The 14,884-nt window shown below is 38.1% G+C and overlaps 3 protein-coding genes across 3 annotated transcripts; all 3 read right to left on the bottom strand.

Annotated features, from left to right (window-relative positions):
• Positions 1-1,491: 1,491 nt before the first annotated feature.
• LOC142400903 (5-hydroxytryptamine receptor 3A-like) lies at positions 1,492-5,544 on the bottom strand. The gene is made up of 9 exons (XM_075486157.1): positions 5,499-5,544; positions 5,218-5,381; positions 4,927-4,971; positions 4,642-4,748; positions 3,798-3,967; positions 3,507-3,670; positions 2,799-3,009; positions 1,884-2,093; positions 1,492-1,775 (listed from the first exon to the last, which is right to left on the bottom strand). The coding sequence occupies exons 1-9, from the start codon at positions 5,542-5,544 to the stop codon at positions 1,492-1,494; spliced, it is 1,401 nt and encodes a 466-aa protein (XP_075342272.1).
• A 1,955-nt stretch (positions 5,545-7,499) lies between these two features.
• Positions 7,500-11,809, bottom strand: LOC142400904 (5-hydroxytryptamine receptor 3A-like). The gene is made up of 10 exons (XM_075486158.1): positions 11,783-11,809; positions 11,613-11,667; positions 11,123-11,286; positions 10,765-10,809; positions 10,537-10,643; positions 9,649-9,818; positions 9,200-9,363; positions 8,811-9,021; positions 8,119-8,304; positions 7,500-7,777 (listed from the first exon to the last, which is right to left on the bottom strand). Exons 1-10 carry the CDS (start codon positions 11,807-11,809, stop codon positions 7,500-7,502), a joined length of 1,407 nt encoding a protein of 468 aa, XP_075342273.1.
• Positions 11,810-12,447: 638 nt separating this feature from the next.
• LOC142400562 (receptor-transporting protein 3-like) lies at positions 12,448-14,295 on the bottom strand. The gene is made up of 2 exons (XM_075485549.1): positions 13,981-14,295; positions 12,448-13,040 (listed from the first exon to the last, which is right to left on the bottom strand). The coding sequence occupies exons 1-2, from the start codon at positions 14,127-14,129 to the stop codon at positions 12,713-12,715; spliced, it is 477 nt and encodes a 158-aa protein (XP_075341664.1). The 5' UTR covers positions 14,130-14,295; the 3' UTR covers positions 12,448-12,712.
• Between the last annotated feature and the right edge of the window lie 589 nt (positions 14,296-14,884).

Below are 14,884 nucleotides of genomic sequence, written 5' to 3' on the forward strand. Positions count from 1 at the left end.
ATACTGAATGTTGCAGGTGGTTAGAATTCATTATAAGTAAATGAAAATGATTATATATGGCAATATATACCTTTGCACACTAGTTTCTAATACAATAATATGTAATCTAATATAAGGCTAGAATGTATAAATCATGTGTAGTTTAAAGTTATATAGAAAAAATGTAAATGGAAGGTCCTCTGAAGAGGTTCCTCTCAAAACAGGGATATTTTGACTACCACATTCACCCAACGTTGTAATATTGCAACGCTTACAAAACAAGCTCTAAATAAAATGTAATGCACATTTTCCACAATGAATACATATGGACACGTTCTAGACACTGTAATAAACACAAAAAAAAATATTTAAAGCATTTTACTTACTTCAATCAGATAAATCCAGTCCAGTAAATGAAGGGGTTGATGCTCTCTCAAAAATCTGGAGGTTGTGTGACTTCTCGACCTGAGGGCAGGCCTTATATACAAATGTGTGACCCAATAGCTTTCTGAGACTGAACAATAGGACCAAATGAGTATGTTAATGTGGTTGAACCAAAAAAAAACCCCAAAAAAAAAGTTTTTTGGGGGGATGCAAAAATTGTTGTAATTCTGCAACAGTGGGTCTTACAGGGTTAATGGTTTTCGCTGAAATAATTGTGTATCTTCTTTGGGATTGGCTAAATTCAGTCTCAACTACTAATATACATTAAACTTGGAAAGTTGACCTCAAACTAAACTTAAAATCTATACATCCGATTGTGTGTGATGATCAAATAATGAAGACTCGCATCCCAATGAGCAAATGAGCTGAACGTGCCATTAGGTATGTAAGGGCAAAAGAAAAAAAACCACAACACAGAAACGGTGCTGAAAAACTTCATTGTGTGATAAATAAAACATGGTGGTGATCCATCACATTCTCTCTGAAGTGTATCTATAATAGTTTATCTTGTCGTCTATTCAACAGTCTTTGAGCTACACTTTTATTAATCAATTTAGACAAATGTGATTATTTATATATGAGCAAACTCACAACAGATTTCTACACAGAAGGTTAAATCTTATGTTGATTAGTTAAATGTTGAAGTAATTATCTAGTTTAGCATTCAGTGAGCAAGCATCAGTACCAAAAATAACTAGAAAGAATGTCATAGCAGGAAATTTGATAGTAATTAAACAAACAAAAACAAAACAACCATATTTTAGACAGGAAGGAGAAATTAAGGCGGAAACTAACAAATGGGTTGTGCAAAGCAACTTTTTTTTGTGATTTTATTTTTCAGTTTATAAATTTAAACATATTCACTCATATTGCATAGTATTGGTGAGTGTTTCTAGGATCTAAGACACATTGGTATCAGTGCCATAAATACAATATAAACAATGTCATTTCAAATGACTGAAATTAATCACCAAAATATGACATTTTCGTGTCGAGTTGTGACGTAATGTACTGATTTCAAACAAATCTGAATGCCTGAAAACATTTTTTGTCATAACCAAAATAAAATCAAGACTTGCTGTACAAGCTTGCCCAGATAATCATCAAGGTGATGAAGCTCACTGATATAAAGAGGATGTAAAGGATGAACAGCAGGCGGTCAGTGATGGCACCGATTTGGACCCACTCTGCTGAGCTGGAGCTTCCTTTCAGCTGCTGCACCACATGAAGGTGGATGGCTTGGAGATCCATGTTCAGGTTCTTCAACACCTGCAGAGTCTTTTCCTCATTCAGTGGCTTCTTCTGCTCTGAAATCTCAGTGCCTTTGGCTTTTGGAGAAGACTCCTTCATTTCTATAGCAGAGGAAACAAAGGTTGAGGTGATAACGGTTTACATCACATGAAGAAAACAAATGAACACAGCTAACTGGACTAAAATCACATCTTTATTCTGTATCCTGCCTTGTGCATCATGGTTTTGGATCACGATGTCCTCTTGTTGTTTGGGCTTTGGAGGAAGTCGTACTAGTGGACCCAAGACATGTAGAAAAAAATCTCTGATCCATCGAGGAGCTGGATCATAGTGGGTGGAGCCTGTCATTAGGTTGGTAACAAAGATGGTCTCCAGAAGACTGGCAACCATCAAAGCCAGGCAGAGAGACAGGAAAACATCTGGAACAATAATGTTCCGGAACAAAAAAAACCTTGTTACAGAGTTGCTTGACAGAAAAAAATAACTATTTAAAGGCAGAAAAAAAACGTAAAAATTGGACTGTACATATACATATTGTCAAGTTGGCCGGCAGACAGCTGCTGGAAACGGCAACCATGAGACATGGCATCAGTCCGCTTTACAGTAACAATATGCAACTTCAAAAGACCAGCTGACTTCAGAAGAATGTCCCCTCTTACTCTATCACTCCACCGATTATCAGTTACTGCACTATCAGTCCCTCCAGGGATTTGCAGACATTTTTTTGTGAATGTTGTGGCATAAAATTAGTTGAATTTTGGGTAAAAAACCTGTAACGAGTTTTCCAAAAAAATGTAAGCTTTTTTTTTGCAATGAAATGCAAAATGTCTCACCAGAGACTGTGTAATGGGTACGTTTCTCAACATGCCCAAAGCGAAGTAAATTTACAATTCATGATAAGAAACTGTGTGATTAAAACATATTTCTAACCAGTCGTTTTGTGTAGAGCAGCATCAGTATTACACTAAGTGAACCCTGAAATGGTAAAACATGTACTTTTCTCACCCTAGCTACCTATTTCTAACTGCTCCTAATCCAAACCTTTTGCAATATTTGTAACATTCTATGCAGTGGAAACCAAAACCAAAGACCAAAAGATATCCATAGATTTACTGTTGACTGACTTATGAGAGGTATGGTGTTTCCAGTAATGGGCAGCAGATCATTTGTGCTGAGAAGGAAGACAGTGTAGCCCAGGACAAGGGTCATCTTGAATATGGAGCGGTCGATATTTTGTGGAGGCAAGATAAAGCTGAAGAGGTCCACTGTGATGAGGAAACAGCTGGGGACGAGGAGGTTCATCACATACATGGTGGAATGGCGCCGAACAGAGATCTGCAGCAGAGGGAGCACATAGTGGATCTCACAGATAGATGTACAGAAAGTGCGTACAGCTCCACAGCTAGTTTGCACTTTTCTGTATACAAATCTGATTTATAATGTAAACAACATAGTGGTGAAATGTTTGCTTTTCATCCCCGTTTTGTTTCAATTTTGCTAAACACAATTATAGTGCTGCTCTCAGGTGTTTTGTTATATTTATTTGTTTTGTTTGTCTGCAGAATGGGGAACATTTTTCTCACAGTGGTCTCAAAGCAAAATGTAAAGTGAAATGTGTGTTTCTTGTTGTTGCAGACTTCTCGCTGTGTGTGATCACCTTCCTCACCCCTCCTACCTTCTTGCCAGAAGCAAACGATGCAGAAAAATAATGGAAAGTGTACTCTAACCTCTCGATTTTAGATTATGTCCTGAAAAACACAACATCCTGTACACCTTGATCATCATCTTTGTTGTCTTTTGAATAATGAACAGCAATTACTCCAGTGCCTTACAAAGAAACGAAGCTCCTGATAATATTCTCCAAATGAAGCTGGGAGAGAATATTTCTTTGCTGTGATTCCTACTAATGACCATTCACCCATTGTTGACATCACTTCTTTAGACCTTTGAAGAATTTCATCTGAAGAACCAATGAGTTCGAGCTGAATGTCTTTCTCTAGAAGGGAAACAATGTGATGGGTCAGATGAAGCTGCTCCTCTTAGTTTAATATGAATGAACTATCGCAGGAAAAAACAGCTCCACTAATGAATGAAAGATTCTCATGGAAAAAGTTTTTACTTACCATAGTGTATGTAGGAGTTGAAGGTGAAAGTACAGTTCTGAGTATCAAATGGAAACAAGTAGATGTCCAGACTGCAGGAGCTGACGACTCTGACAGGCTTTTCATCAAAAACCCATCCTTTAAAATGGAGGTAGGTGTACGGGACAAATGGAGCCGTGTTTTTCTCCATACTGTAGGATACAAGAGACGCAGAATCTGATTAATGTAACGGCCCTTAAAGTTAATTTCTTTTGCAAAATACATGTAATTTCTTAGTATTAAGACACTCCCACAGGGCTGCTAACAAACAATGGCTTCAGAAAGGACTCCAAGTGACTGAAACCTAGCAGATTTGCAGGAAGGATAACACAGGGTTATCTGCACATGTTTGTGGGCCATAGACTCCGGACAGAGTTATGACCAAATCAGTTGTATTATTGTGTTAGTGTGTACTGCTTATTTCCACCTGTCCCCCCACAAGACACATCAAAGTCACCAATCAGTGCTAAAGCTTAGCATTTCTGATTTGAATCTGTGGAACACTACCTATAGTCTAAGAACGGCGATACTGGACAGCCTGTTTGCTCTGCATAGAACCAATTCAGCAGCACAGCCACACCCAGCAGCTTGCTGGGTGTGGCTGTGCAAGGAATGTTGGAGTTGCTGATAAAATGAGAAGTTTGCTCAAACTAGGTGGAGAAGGCTGAAGTTAAGGAAGCAAATGTGAACTCAACATGAGCAACATTAGTAGGCTTAATGATAGCTCTGCTGCTAACTCAAATATGACACAGCAATGTACTGTTTGTCGCCTGAAATTACTCAGCCTACAGTGAAATTTGGGCTGTTCTGCAGAGATGGGACTTACAATTCATTGATGACTATATCTGGTACCCAGAGCAGTTCTCGTGGAACCGCAATCCACTCAGAACCGCACTTGTCTGGGTCCCACACGGAAAATTCATTTCTCCATTCCTGTCCACAACATAGAACATGTTTCCACTTGAACAGAACCATCACCACAAACTATCTGCGGTTTTTGTATCATGTAGTTTGATTTTACACTGTGATAAACTGACTATCTATTTGCCTGACTTTCAAGCCTTGACAAAGACAAACAAGCAGTGATGTTGATTGTAAAGAAAGTACATACTAGATTTTCCCAGATGAATGTTGTCAGGACCTGGGCCTTCTCATCCTGAAAAAAGAATCAACATGAATCAACATGAATCCCACATTTCCTTTTATGGAATGATGTTTTGACTGTATGAAGTCAAAAAGGATGATTATTTGAGAAAAAAAGATAATTTTTTTCTTTATCCAGCACAGCTATATGAAGAGAGTTGTATTGAAAAGAAAAAAACAAAAACAAATTAAACAATTAGCATTGATATTGATATGGCCTTACACTAATTATATTTTACATTTACGTTATGTCTCTTACCACTCCCAAAATACCAAACAGGGTGAAGTGAATGCTGACGGTAGTCGGGGTCGACATATTCCTGACGGGTCGAATGGAGCTCAAGTTGAAGACTGACTGAAGTGCTCTCAAGTGTGAAGGTGCATCAGGTTGAGAGCAGTTCAGAATGGCAGAGTTGCACGGGGCTACAGAAGAAAGAAGAGATGAAACGTCTTAATTTTCAAAAGTGAACTTGTATCGAAAGCTGTTTCCCCAACAGTACTTTAATTGTCCGAATCTTTTCTGTAACAGGAGTACCCTACAGAAAGCCTGCATCTGAATCAGCATCACAGTGAGAAAATGAGTCATTATGGCAAGTCAATATTCAACAGCTAAACTTCTGATTGTAAAGGACCCAAACAGTCACTGATTCTGCCCTCAAATACTTCTACTTTTACACTTTTAATGGGTGCAGCCACTTTAATGTGTTTGAAGCTTCAATTTGTTGACCCGAAGGTTCGAATTGTCGACTAAAAGGTTTTGTTCAAATTGGAGAAACACACCTTTAGATCTACAGTAAGTAGAAAAGCTCAGTTGAGAGCTCATTCTCTGATTTTTTGCACATGCAGAAGTCTCACTTAGCCTAAAACTATCCCTATACCTCACTGAGGTGAATGGTTTCAAGTTTTACAAACGTAAGTGCGAGAAGATAAAATCATGAAAATCGAAAACAAACACAGTATTAATGTAAATACTGTACTGATATCTTACAGAAGCGGTACTTACCATGCATGAGCAGAGCGATGAGGATGAATAGAAGCTTAGAAGGCTTGTCTTTCAGCGGGCAGCACTAAAAACATCAACATTAGGTCAACAGTGGTTGTTAGTTTGAGTGGTGTGCAACTGGTGAGGGCTGTCCTTTAAATCTGTTTGGACAGACTTGAGGCCCTTCTTGAAAAAGGTCAATTTAACAAACTTTTTTTTTTTTCTAACAATATATTACAAAAAAAAAGAAAGTATCCTTTTCCTGAATACCGCAACTTCAAAACAACAGGAAACCATTTCATGACTTGGAGATATGTGAGAGCTGTTTTATTATCCAAGGCTCATATGGCAGAAATGAGAGTTTTAAGGCTTTAAAGATTAAAAGAAAGGCTTGTTCTCTGTACTGCAGAAGAAAGTGCCATCTGTGCCCCTTTTGTTAATACCCCTGGGTATGATCCATTAAAAGAAGAAATGACTACTCTGAAACAGAAAAGCAAATTCACACTAACAACCTCAGCTAACTTAAGATTCAAGATTCGAGAAAAAAAAAAAAGGTTGCCTTTGCAAGATGCTCATATAGGCTTCAGACAAAAAACGATTAAAACAAGCTTATGTATGATAGATGGTGCCTCCCGGTTCCAATTCAGGAACATCTTAACGGTACAACGTGTGATGATATTTTAAACCGGTGGAGCTCTGATGAGCTCCAAAGCTTACATCTCATCTCCCAACACCAGTGCCCGACATCTGTCCTACTCTTGTGTCTCATTGGGTGAGGTGAAGGACTGATGCCCATCGGATTAGATGCTCACATACTTTTGACCATGCAGTGTATAAATAGACCTGATATTTGGTCTTCATCAGGACCCCAAAAAGAAACAGTTTTAGCACTGAACTGGAATGGAACTAATAATAACTGCATCCTTAAGATTAAAAGTTGAATTCACGCAAGTAAACAAACTCGATTCGAGCTACTACTTTGTTATAAATCGGCTTATTTATGATAAAGTTGTTGAGGCTTTTTTGGTATGAATTATAATTGTAGGTGGTATTCAGTGTCATATTTTGATTCGAGAAACTGTTGATAGATGATAACAGTTTTAGAACATGTTCACTCAGCTCCAATCAGCATATGCTAGCATTTCCTGTAGATTTTAATTTTCTGTAACATCACAATTGCAAGCTGATGCTCAAATGAAAAAAAATAAGTAAAAACAAATGTCAACCAAAAGCTGAATTAAACTTTCCAAGTAATTTTATTTAGTTAGTTAGTTTACAATGCTTTCCCGCAATTAAAAATTGCACAGCATAACACAAAAGACTCAAAAATACTACTAATGAATTTGTGAATTGGTTCAATTCCAAAACAATTGTATGAACATTAATCATTTTAAACAGTACTATATGTATATTATATATGTGGGTTGCATAAATACGTTGGCTCCAATAAAGCAGTGTTTGAAATCCTCTAAAGCAAATACAGCATATTGATCTACTTTCAACAAACCTTTGAATTGCTAGCTTCCTAAATGGAACCTTTTCAAACATACAACAGAAACCTACTGGTCGTAGGCGTTCACCCAAATAATGATGATGGTAATGAAGCTGACTGATATGAAGAGGATGTAGATGCCAAACAGCAGGCGGTCTATGATGAAACCCACCTGGATCCACTCATCCGAGCTCTGGCTCCCTTTCTGCTGCTCCTCCACCTCAAAGCGGATGGTGTGGAGGACATTACTCAGGCTCCTCAGCTCCCGCAGGGCTCTGTCTTCCCCGTTCTCTGAAGGCCCTTCATCAGATTTGTTCTTTGCCACCACAGCGCCGATCTTTGACCCTATTTTTATGAGACAAATGGATGAATTTTAATCAAACAATTGCAAGAAAAAATCCAACAGAAAAAAGGTGCAACATCTCGCTAAAGTATTATATTTCAAAGTTTCAATCTTAGTTTTTCCTGCCAACTAGATGGGAAACTGTTGTGGTGTTCCTAGATGAGATTGTGTTCAACAGACATTGTGCACTTGGCACAACAGCATGTGAACCAGTGGACTTCTGTTGCCACCTGCAGTTCCCACACCACCACCACAACAGCCACCTAAGGTCTGTAGGTAGGAACACAGCAGACAGGACAGGATTTGCTGCTAATGACATGATATAAATCCTCATGTTACATACCTGACTCTCTTGGTTTCTTAGTTTTTCGTGGCATACAAACAAGAAAGCCCAAATATTTCAGAACAAGAACTTGAATCCATTGTGGGACGGGAGAGAAATTAGCTGAACAGCACAGCAGGTTGGTGATGAGGATTGTTTCCAGTAGGCTGGCAACCATCAGAGCCAGACAGAGAGAGAAGAACACATCTGGCAGAAAGAGACAGACCCACAAATGACAAACATAGTCAGAATTTGGATATCTGCATCTTCACAGGTCAACATTCTAACAGGCTCTGGAAATGCAAATTTAACATGAACTTGTATTTATCCTTCCAATGAAAACTAAAATCCCACTAACATACACTTTTCATATCTAAAGCACAAAATATAGCTGTGGTTAAGTGCATAAATATGTCATGCAGACTAGAATGACCTGAACAAGTGATATGAATGAGGAACAACAGCTTTAACTTGAATTGAATGCAACAGCAGCTCTCCATGAAACTGCTCTTTGCTATCAACTTATTAGTTTTCTAAGTAACTGATTTGTTCACAATGGGATTGTGCCAACATAGCCTGTCACACTCAAAACCTTGAAGTTTGTAACTTTGTAATGCAGCTGCTGCTCTACTTATTGCAAACAGCAGCTCAATATCCAAATCAACCACAGTCATCTATGAACCACTTCAGGCTGTTTCCCACGAGGCTCATACTTATGAGAGGGATGGTGTTTCCGGTTATAGGCAGCAGGTCGTTCATGATGAGCAGAAAGACAGTGTAACCGAGGATGAGCGTCATCTTGAATGAGGATCGGTCCACACTCTGTGGAGGCAGCAGGAAGCTGAAGAGGTCCACCGTGATGAGAAAGCAGCTGGGGATGAGGAGGTTCACCACATACATGGTGGCCCGACGCCGCACTCTGATCTGAGGAAAGGATTTTTGCCATAAATCAGCCATATATTTCTTTACGCCAGCTGCTTAACCAGAATTCAAAGCAATCTAAACGTATTTCTAGAACTTGCAGAGGCAAAAGATTTTCCAAATGATAAATATAATTTTGCATTATTTTTACTACAATGCGTACGCATTGGTATTAACCTACATTAAATGCAAGTTTGTCCGTGAAAAGACCTGTTTCATCATCGTTCACTAGTTTCTTGGCGGTGATATCTAGCAACTCCCATTCACCCATGGTGGTCATGATTTCCTTTGAGATCTGTGTGATTTTTTCTGCAGATCGCCCGAGGAAAATCTTTATATCCATCGCTGCAGAGAGAAGGGTCAACAAAGCTGAGATCAGTCATCCATCTTAATGTGATTTAATCATAGTTGTTGTGGCTTTTTCCACAGTTTGTCTTCTGAGCAGACATTATTGTTCAATGGAGTCACGACAAGACAATAAGGAAAGAGGTGAGGAAAAACACAATGAAATTGCATTATAACATTATTGATACAGCAAGTTGTTTTCATAGTGCATCTCCAATAACATGGGAAACTGCATCCTATGAGCTCTGTGACAACAGAAATTTAAATTTTTGAGTTAGGACTCACCATAGTAGATGTAGGAGTTGAAAGTCAGTGTGCAGTTTTGCATGTCGAAGGGGAAGGTGTAGATGTCGAGGTTACAGGAGCTCACAATTCTGACAGGCAGAGAATGATGCACCTTGCCGTCGTTATGCAGCTGCACATATGGGACAATTGGTGCTTTGTTTTCCTCCATACTGCAAGATCAGAGTGAGCGATGTTAAATGAGAGCACGATACCTTTAACAAAAGCAGTAATGCTGAAGTGTACCCGTCTCTGTCTGCAGGAAATCCTATTTGTATGTCAGTTTTGATTTGTACAAAGCTGCTGAAGATTAGTTTAATTTACAAAATGACTCACCACATAATATCGGGAAAAAGGTACTTTTCCATCTGATTACCTAATTTACTTCACATACCCGTCTTTCTGGATTTTAAATGGAAAACTCCACATTATGAAATATTAACAGTAATCTTGTGCAACAAAACCACAGTGATGAAATCAAAGCGCAAAGCTGGCAGAATTCTGACTTCTAATATTGTTGAAAAGAAGAGCAGAAAATTAAAGGATTGAATTTACTAACAAGATTTGCAAGTTGAGACAAAAGCCCAATAGATGTAAATGAGCTGCACTCATTGGAGCCCATATTTGAAAGGCTCCTAATGAGTACACCACATACAGCAGATACAGACGTCTTCATACCTAAATATTCAAAAAAATATCAACCAAATAAAATGACAGAATTTTAAAGGTTCAATAAGAACTGATGTTCTTGGGTTGAACGAACAGATTAAAATTGTAGGCTTCTTATTAAAGATGCTTGTTTCCAGATGACTCTATTGCTGAACTTTTTGTACAGGGAATCTTTTATTTTACTGTGAGGATGTATCAATGGCTTGTGAATGTGGAACTCACAACTCGTTGATCACAATATCTGGAAGCCAAAACTGGTTTTTGGGAAGGGATATCCTCTTGGTACCACACTGGATTTCGTCCCAACTGATAAACTCGTTTATCCACCACTACAATAACAAAACTGATGTCAATGTTCACAGTGCGTATGCCACCTGCAGTAATAGCAACTGCTAAATAAAGCTCCACAGCTATTTCTAGAAAGAAACAAGGGTGGATTGCACTATTTACATAATGTAGCCAAATGTAGGTGACCAGGAGCTGAGCCTTTTCATCCTGGAAGAGAAGAAGAGTGACCTTAAGACATAAAAACAATGACAGTATCTCTTCTTTTTCTGTGTAAAATTATGGATATTAGTCCGACAACATAAAGTTGCTGATTTATTTGTCAGAACTAAACAGTAGTAAATTATTATAAAGTTCTTCCTGATGTAAAAATGATGAGTGAGAAACTTACATTTCCCTAAAGCTTGACGTTTTCCCAAATATATGTGAAGCAAAAGTAACGAATCTCACTCTTTCTTCACACAGCCAGCACACCCTATAGTATCTTTATCATCATTATCAATACATTGCTGAACATACATACCACTCCAAGTATTCCATACAAAGTGAAGTGCATGCTGATGTTGGTGTAGGTCTTTGGGTTCAGGACAGGCCTTATGGCATTCAGGTTAAAGACAGGAGTCAGAGCCTCCAGCAGGCTGGTTTGGTCTGGCCTAGAGCAATTCACCTCAATGGAGCAGCACAGAGCTGATGAGAGGATTCGAAGACTTATTTGGTTGATAAGAATGCGAGAAGTTGACTGATATATTAAAATGCGTCGGCTCATGTGTACGTTTCATCAAAAAAATACAACAAAATATTTAAAAAATGCTTTCTGAGGATTATCTCTGCTTTTGTTAACAGGAGTAAAATTGTATTTTAATGCTCTTTAGTCCAGTTTTATGGACAGTTGATAAATATGACATTACTGCACATACAATATGTTTGTTTAAACTTTGTCTGTTTGTCACTGATGTTACCCTGCTGGTTAAAAGAAACTCAAATACTCAAGTTGTGCATGGCATAAAACTCACCTGGCATGAAAATAACGAACACAACCAGGGTGGGCATGACTGATGGAAAGATCCACTGGAATCAAGAAAAGTAAAGTTGATGGATGAATTATTTAAGATTTTCATGCTCTATCCAGCCTCAGAAATGACTTCATGACACACAGATGATGTAGCAGGAGGAGATACTTTACCTTCAAAGTTGTATCCTTGACTGCCATTTTGTTGTCTTTCTGCAGTTGTCAGATGAACCTAGCTGAGGACCACAGAGTAATATCATATTATATTATATATTCATTTGAAATATTAACTCAAAACATGGAATGAAAGCATATCTGCCGCTTACCTGGCACACCAGCTCTTGTGAGACTGCCTTCGTGTCCCAGATATACATACAGTTCAACCAGAGCGTGATGTGGACAAACCCCTGCCAAATGATGTGGGAGAAATGAAATTCAAGGCAGAGCAGCTGCTTTCCTTGTTGATATTTTCATACAAAGCAAACTCAAACCACAGTTAATGTTATGCACCTCAGTGTGTGACTTACAATTGGCGATGACTGACCACAGCAGCGTCAGAATCGTACCTGATGGTCACAAGCAAATAAATGGTGGACGCCTTGTGAGACACAGGTGTCCTCTGGTTTCTGCCCAACCCTCCTGCCAGCAAACATGTTTGCATTTTACGTAACAAGTTTGTCGCAATGCATCAAAATGGCATGTTTTTCCTGTATAATACATCATTGTTCATGTTCTTCAGGAGGTTGTCAGTGTGTTGCAGTTTTCCTCTGAGAAAAACAAAACTTAGACTCTAAACTTTGGATACAAAAGAAAAAAAGTTTTTTGTCAGCATTCTCATTTCCAAAATTGTTTATTTTACACGTCTAAAATTCAGCTTTCCACAATGACAGTTGCAGAGGTTTAGCTTCGGACTTACACATGAAAGAAGACACACTACATTTCAAATCTAATACACATACAGTATATATATGTAAAGAGTAAATACCCACTTAATACATTTCAAATATATTAATGTGATAGCCAGCAAAGCTTTATGCAATAGTTTAAGCACAAGTTTTTCTCAATGATAAATAGGTAATTGTAATTATTTATTACACGATGAACTCATTCATTACTACAGATTCCTAACTTACAGCCCTCACAGTGAGCTTGCACATGGGGACTCTGGACTTCATGGCTTATGAACTGCTTTCTGCCTGAATCAAGGTCTTCATGGTAGCACTTTATTCTTATTTTCTCCACCAGCTTCTCCATGAGGACGTCCATGTTGTGGCGGCCAACCCTGGGTTTCTCCATAGTAATGATGCACCGCCTGCATCTCTGATAGCATGGCCTCACTTTGACAGTTCCCTCCCAATTCATCAGACGCATGTGGAAGATCACCATCACACGGTTGGAAGGCCAGCCTCTCCCACATTTAGTGCATCTGAACCTTGATAATGACATTAAGTAGGCATTTCTTTAATGCAGCAAATTAAGTGAGAGTAAGAGTGTTAATAGTAAAACTTAAATGTGCATTTAAAGTTATTTTGAAAAAGGTCTGCAACTTGATGATAAAGTTAGACTGTAAACTTAAGATATATCTGTAGATGAAGGGTATTTGATGTGTTGTGCTCACAACCACCTTCCTTATGATAGTGAAATCAAACCTATTTACGCTGATAGAGAAGCAAAGGTGTGGGCTTAATACCTTTCAGCTGTGTCATCGATGGCATAAAAATGTAGTCTGTCTAGTCTAGTGCTATAATAAGCCAGGAGGATGTGCTGCCTAATTACCAGAGTTAAACACATTTCAATGAGCTTGAGTGATTTTCTAATTTTTCATTGTTATTCTTTTCTTCTGCCAGCCCTTCTCTATTTCTAGTAGCAAAACAATCATCGTCCAGTGTTTGAGTGAATAATCACCACAATAACTGAGCTCTTTTGCTTATCACCAAGATTTATCTTTGTGTAAGCTTAATCAAATCAGTGTTACTTTTTCAAAGAAGGATCTATAACCCAAAAAAACTACAATAGGTTCAAATACCCATTGGCTAAAAATATCAACTATGTCATGTTATGGAATTGTTTACGCCATACAAGTACGACAGACAAAGTCATGGTTTGTTGCTGAGTTTGTTTACTTCAAATATAGGACTCTTTTTGTTTTTCTTATACAGGGCAAGGATATAGCTAATATTCAGCATTCATTACATAAACACCACCCCATCAAATTTTTTTTCCTAAGGATTTTTGGCCTTAAGCAGTAAAAGTTCATGAAACATACAAATAAATTAACATTATGCAGTTATAATTGATCTTGATATGATATAGATTTCATAATAAGTATGCTATAAGCTATAAGTACAGTAACAGAAGTCCAGAACACTGACCTTGCACTTGTGCGCCTGATGTACTGACTCCAGCCTCGGTTTTGCTGGTCAGGCATGATAGTGTCATCAAACTCCAAATGCCAAGTGTGCTCTTGATTAAGTATCCTTGTTTTTTCGTCAAAGATACATATCCATTCTTGTGGATCCATCTTTTCAGTTTTAGTAGAGCTCTTGGTTGGAGGAACAATAACAACTTCAACAGCTGATCTGTACAGTGTGCAGACAACTTGTGGGAATGACTCCTCCTCTTCAGGATGAAAACTTTGACTGCAGCACTGAGAAAAACAAAACTTAACAATCAAGTTTCTTTAAGTTTCAAGCACCAAGAATGGGAGGACTGAGGTAGAAATTAAAGTGCAACTTATTGTGGTAGTATTGAACTCAACACTGACACCTGCTGATCATATGCTGCTACTCTGATATCATGTCAATATAATTTTGACAGAAAAAAAAGAACAATTTACAAAGTTACTAGGGTGAGAGCACATGTACAGATTTTACATGTACTGATACATTCAACTTTAATAATTACTAAACTTTAACAAAAACATAATGTATACTGTAGAAGGCTGAAACAATGGCTTGTATAAATGGGAAGAGAAGGGCAAAATAAATAAGTTTGTGAACAATATAACAGTTACACGGCTGTAAAATGGTCCATTCTTAATAAATCCATCTCTAAAAAGTTGTGCAAAATATAATTATCTCTTATTTGGGACACACAGCCATGATCACCTATTTTGATGAGATACTTGTGCCAGCTTAGGAAAGAATGTAGGTACCCAAAACATTTTGTGATTGTCCTAAAGTGGGCTTATATTTTCTACCAATCAAAATGTATTGTTCATCAGGTTGATGACAGATCAAATTCCTAGAATGTAATGTCTCAAAGAACCGGTGCAGG

This window comes from Odontesthes bonariensis, chromosome 15 (genome assembly GCF_027942865.1).
Source record: "Odontesthes bonariensis isolate fOdoBon6 chromosome 15, fOdoBon6.hap1, whole genome shotgun sequence".
NCBI classification, from domain to species: domain Eukaryota; kingdom Metazoa; phylum Chordata; class Actinopteri; order Atheriniformes; family Atherinopsidae; genus Odontesthes; species Odontesthes bonariensis.

Bases quoted from the DNA above. Each gene is read 5' to 3' on its own strand.
- LOC142400903 (XM_075486157.1), bottom strand. From the start codon at position 5,544: ATGACTCATTTTCTCACTGTGATGCTGATTCAGATGCAGGCTTTCT. The intron at 4,749-4,926 runs GTATGTACTTTC...TGTTGTGGACAG, and splicing joins CATTCATCTGGGAAAATCTA to GAATGGAGAAATGAATTTTC. The intron at 3,671-3,797 runs GTAAGTAAAAAC...TTTCCCTTCTAG, and splicing joins CAACTCCTACATACACTATG to AGAAAGACATTCAGCTCGAA.
- LOC142400904 (XM_075486158.1), bottom strand. From the start codon at position 11,809: ATGGCAGTCAAGGATACAACTTTGAAG. The intron at 11,668-11,782 runs GTAAAGTATCTC...TCTTGATTCCAG, and splicing joins TCAAGGATACAACTTTGAAG to TGGATCTTTCCATCAGTCAT. The intron at 9,819-10,536 runs GTGAGTTCCACA...CTGATCTTGCAG, and splicing joins GATATTGTGATCAACGAGTT to TATGGAGGAAAACAAAGCAC.
- LOC142400562 (XM_075485549.1), bottom strand. From the start codon at position 14,129: ATGGATCCACAAGAATGGATATGTATCTTTGACGAAAAAACAAGGATA. The intron at 13,041-13,980 runs GTCAGTGTTCTG...GTCATTATCAAG, and splicing joins ATCAGGCGCACAAGTGCAAG to GTTCAGATGCACTAAATGTG.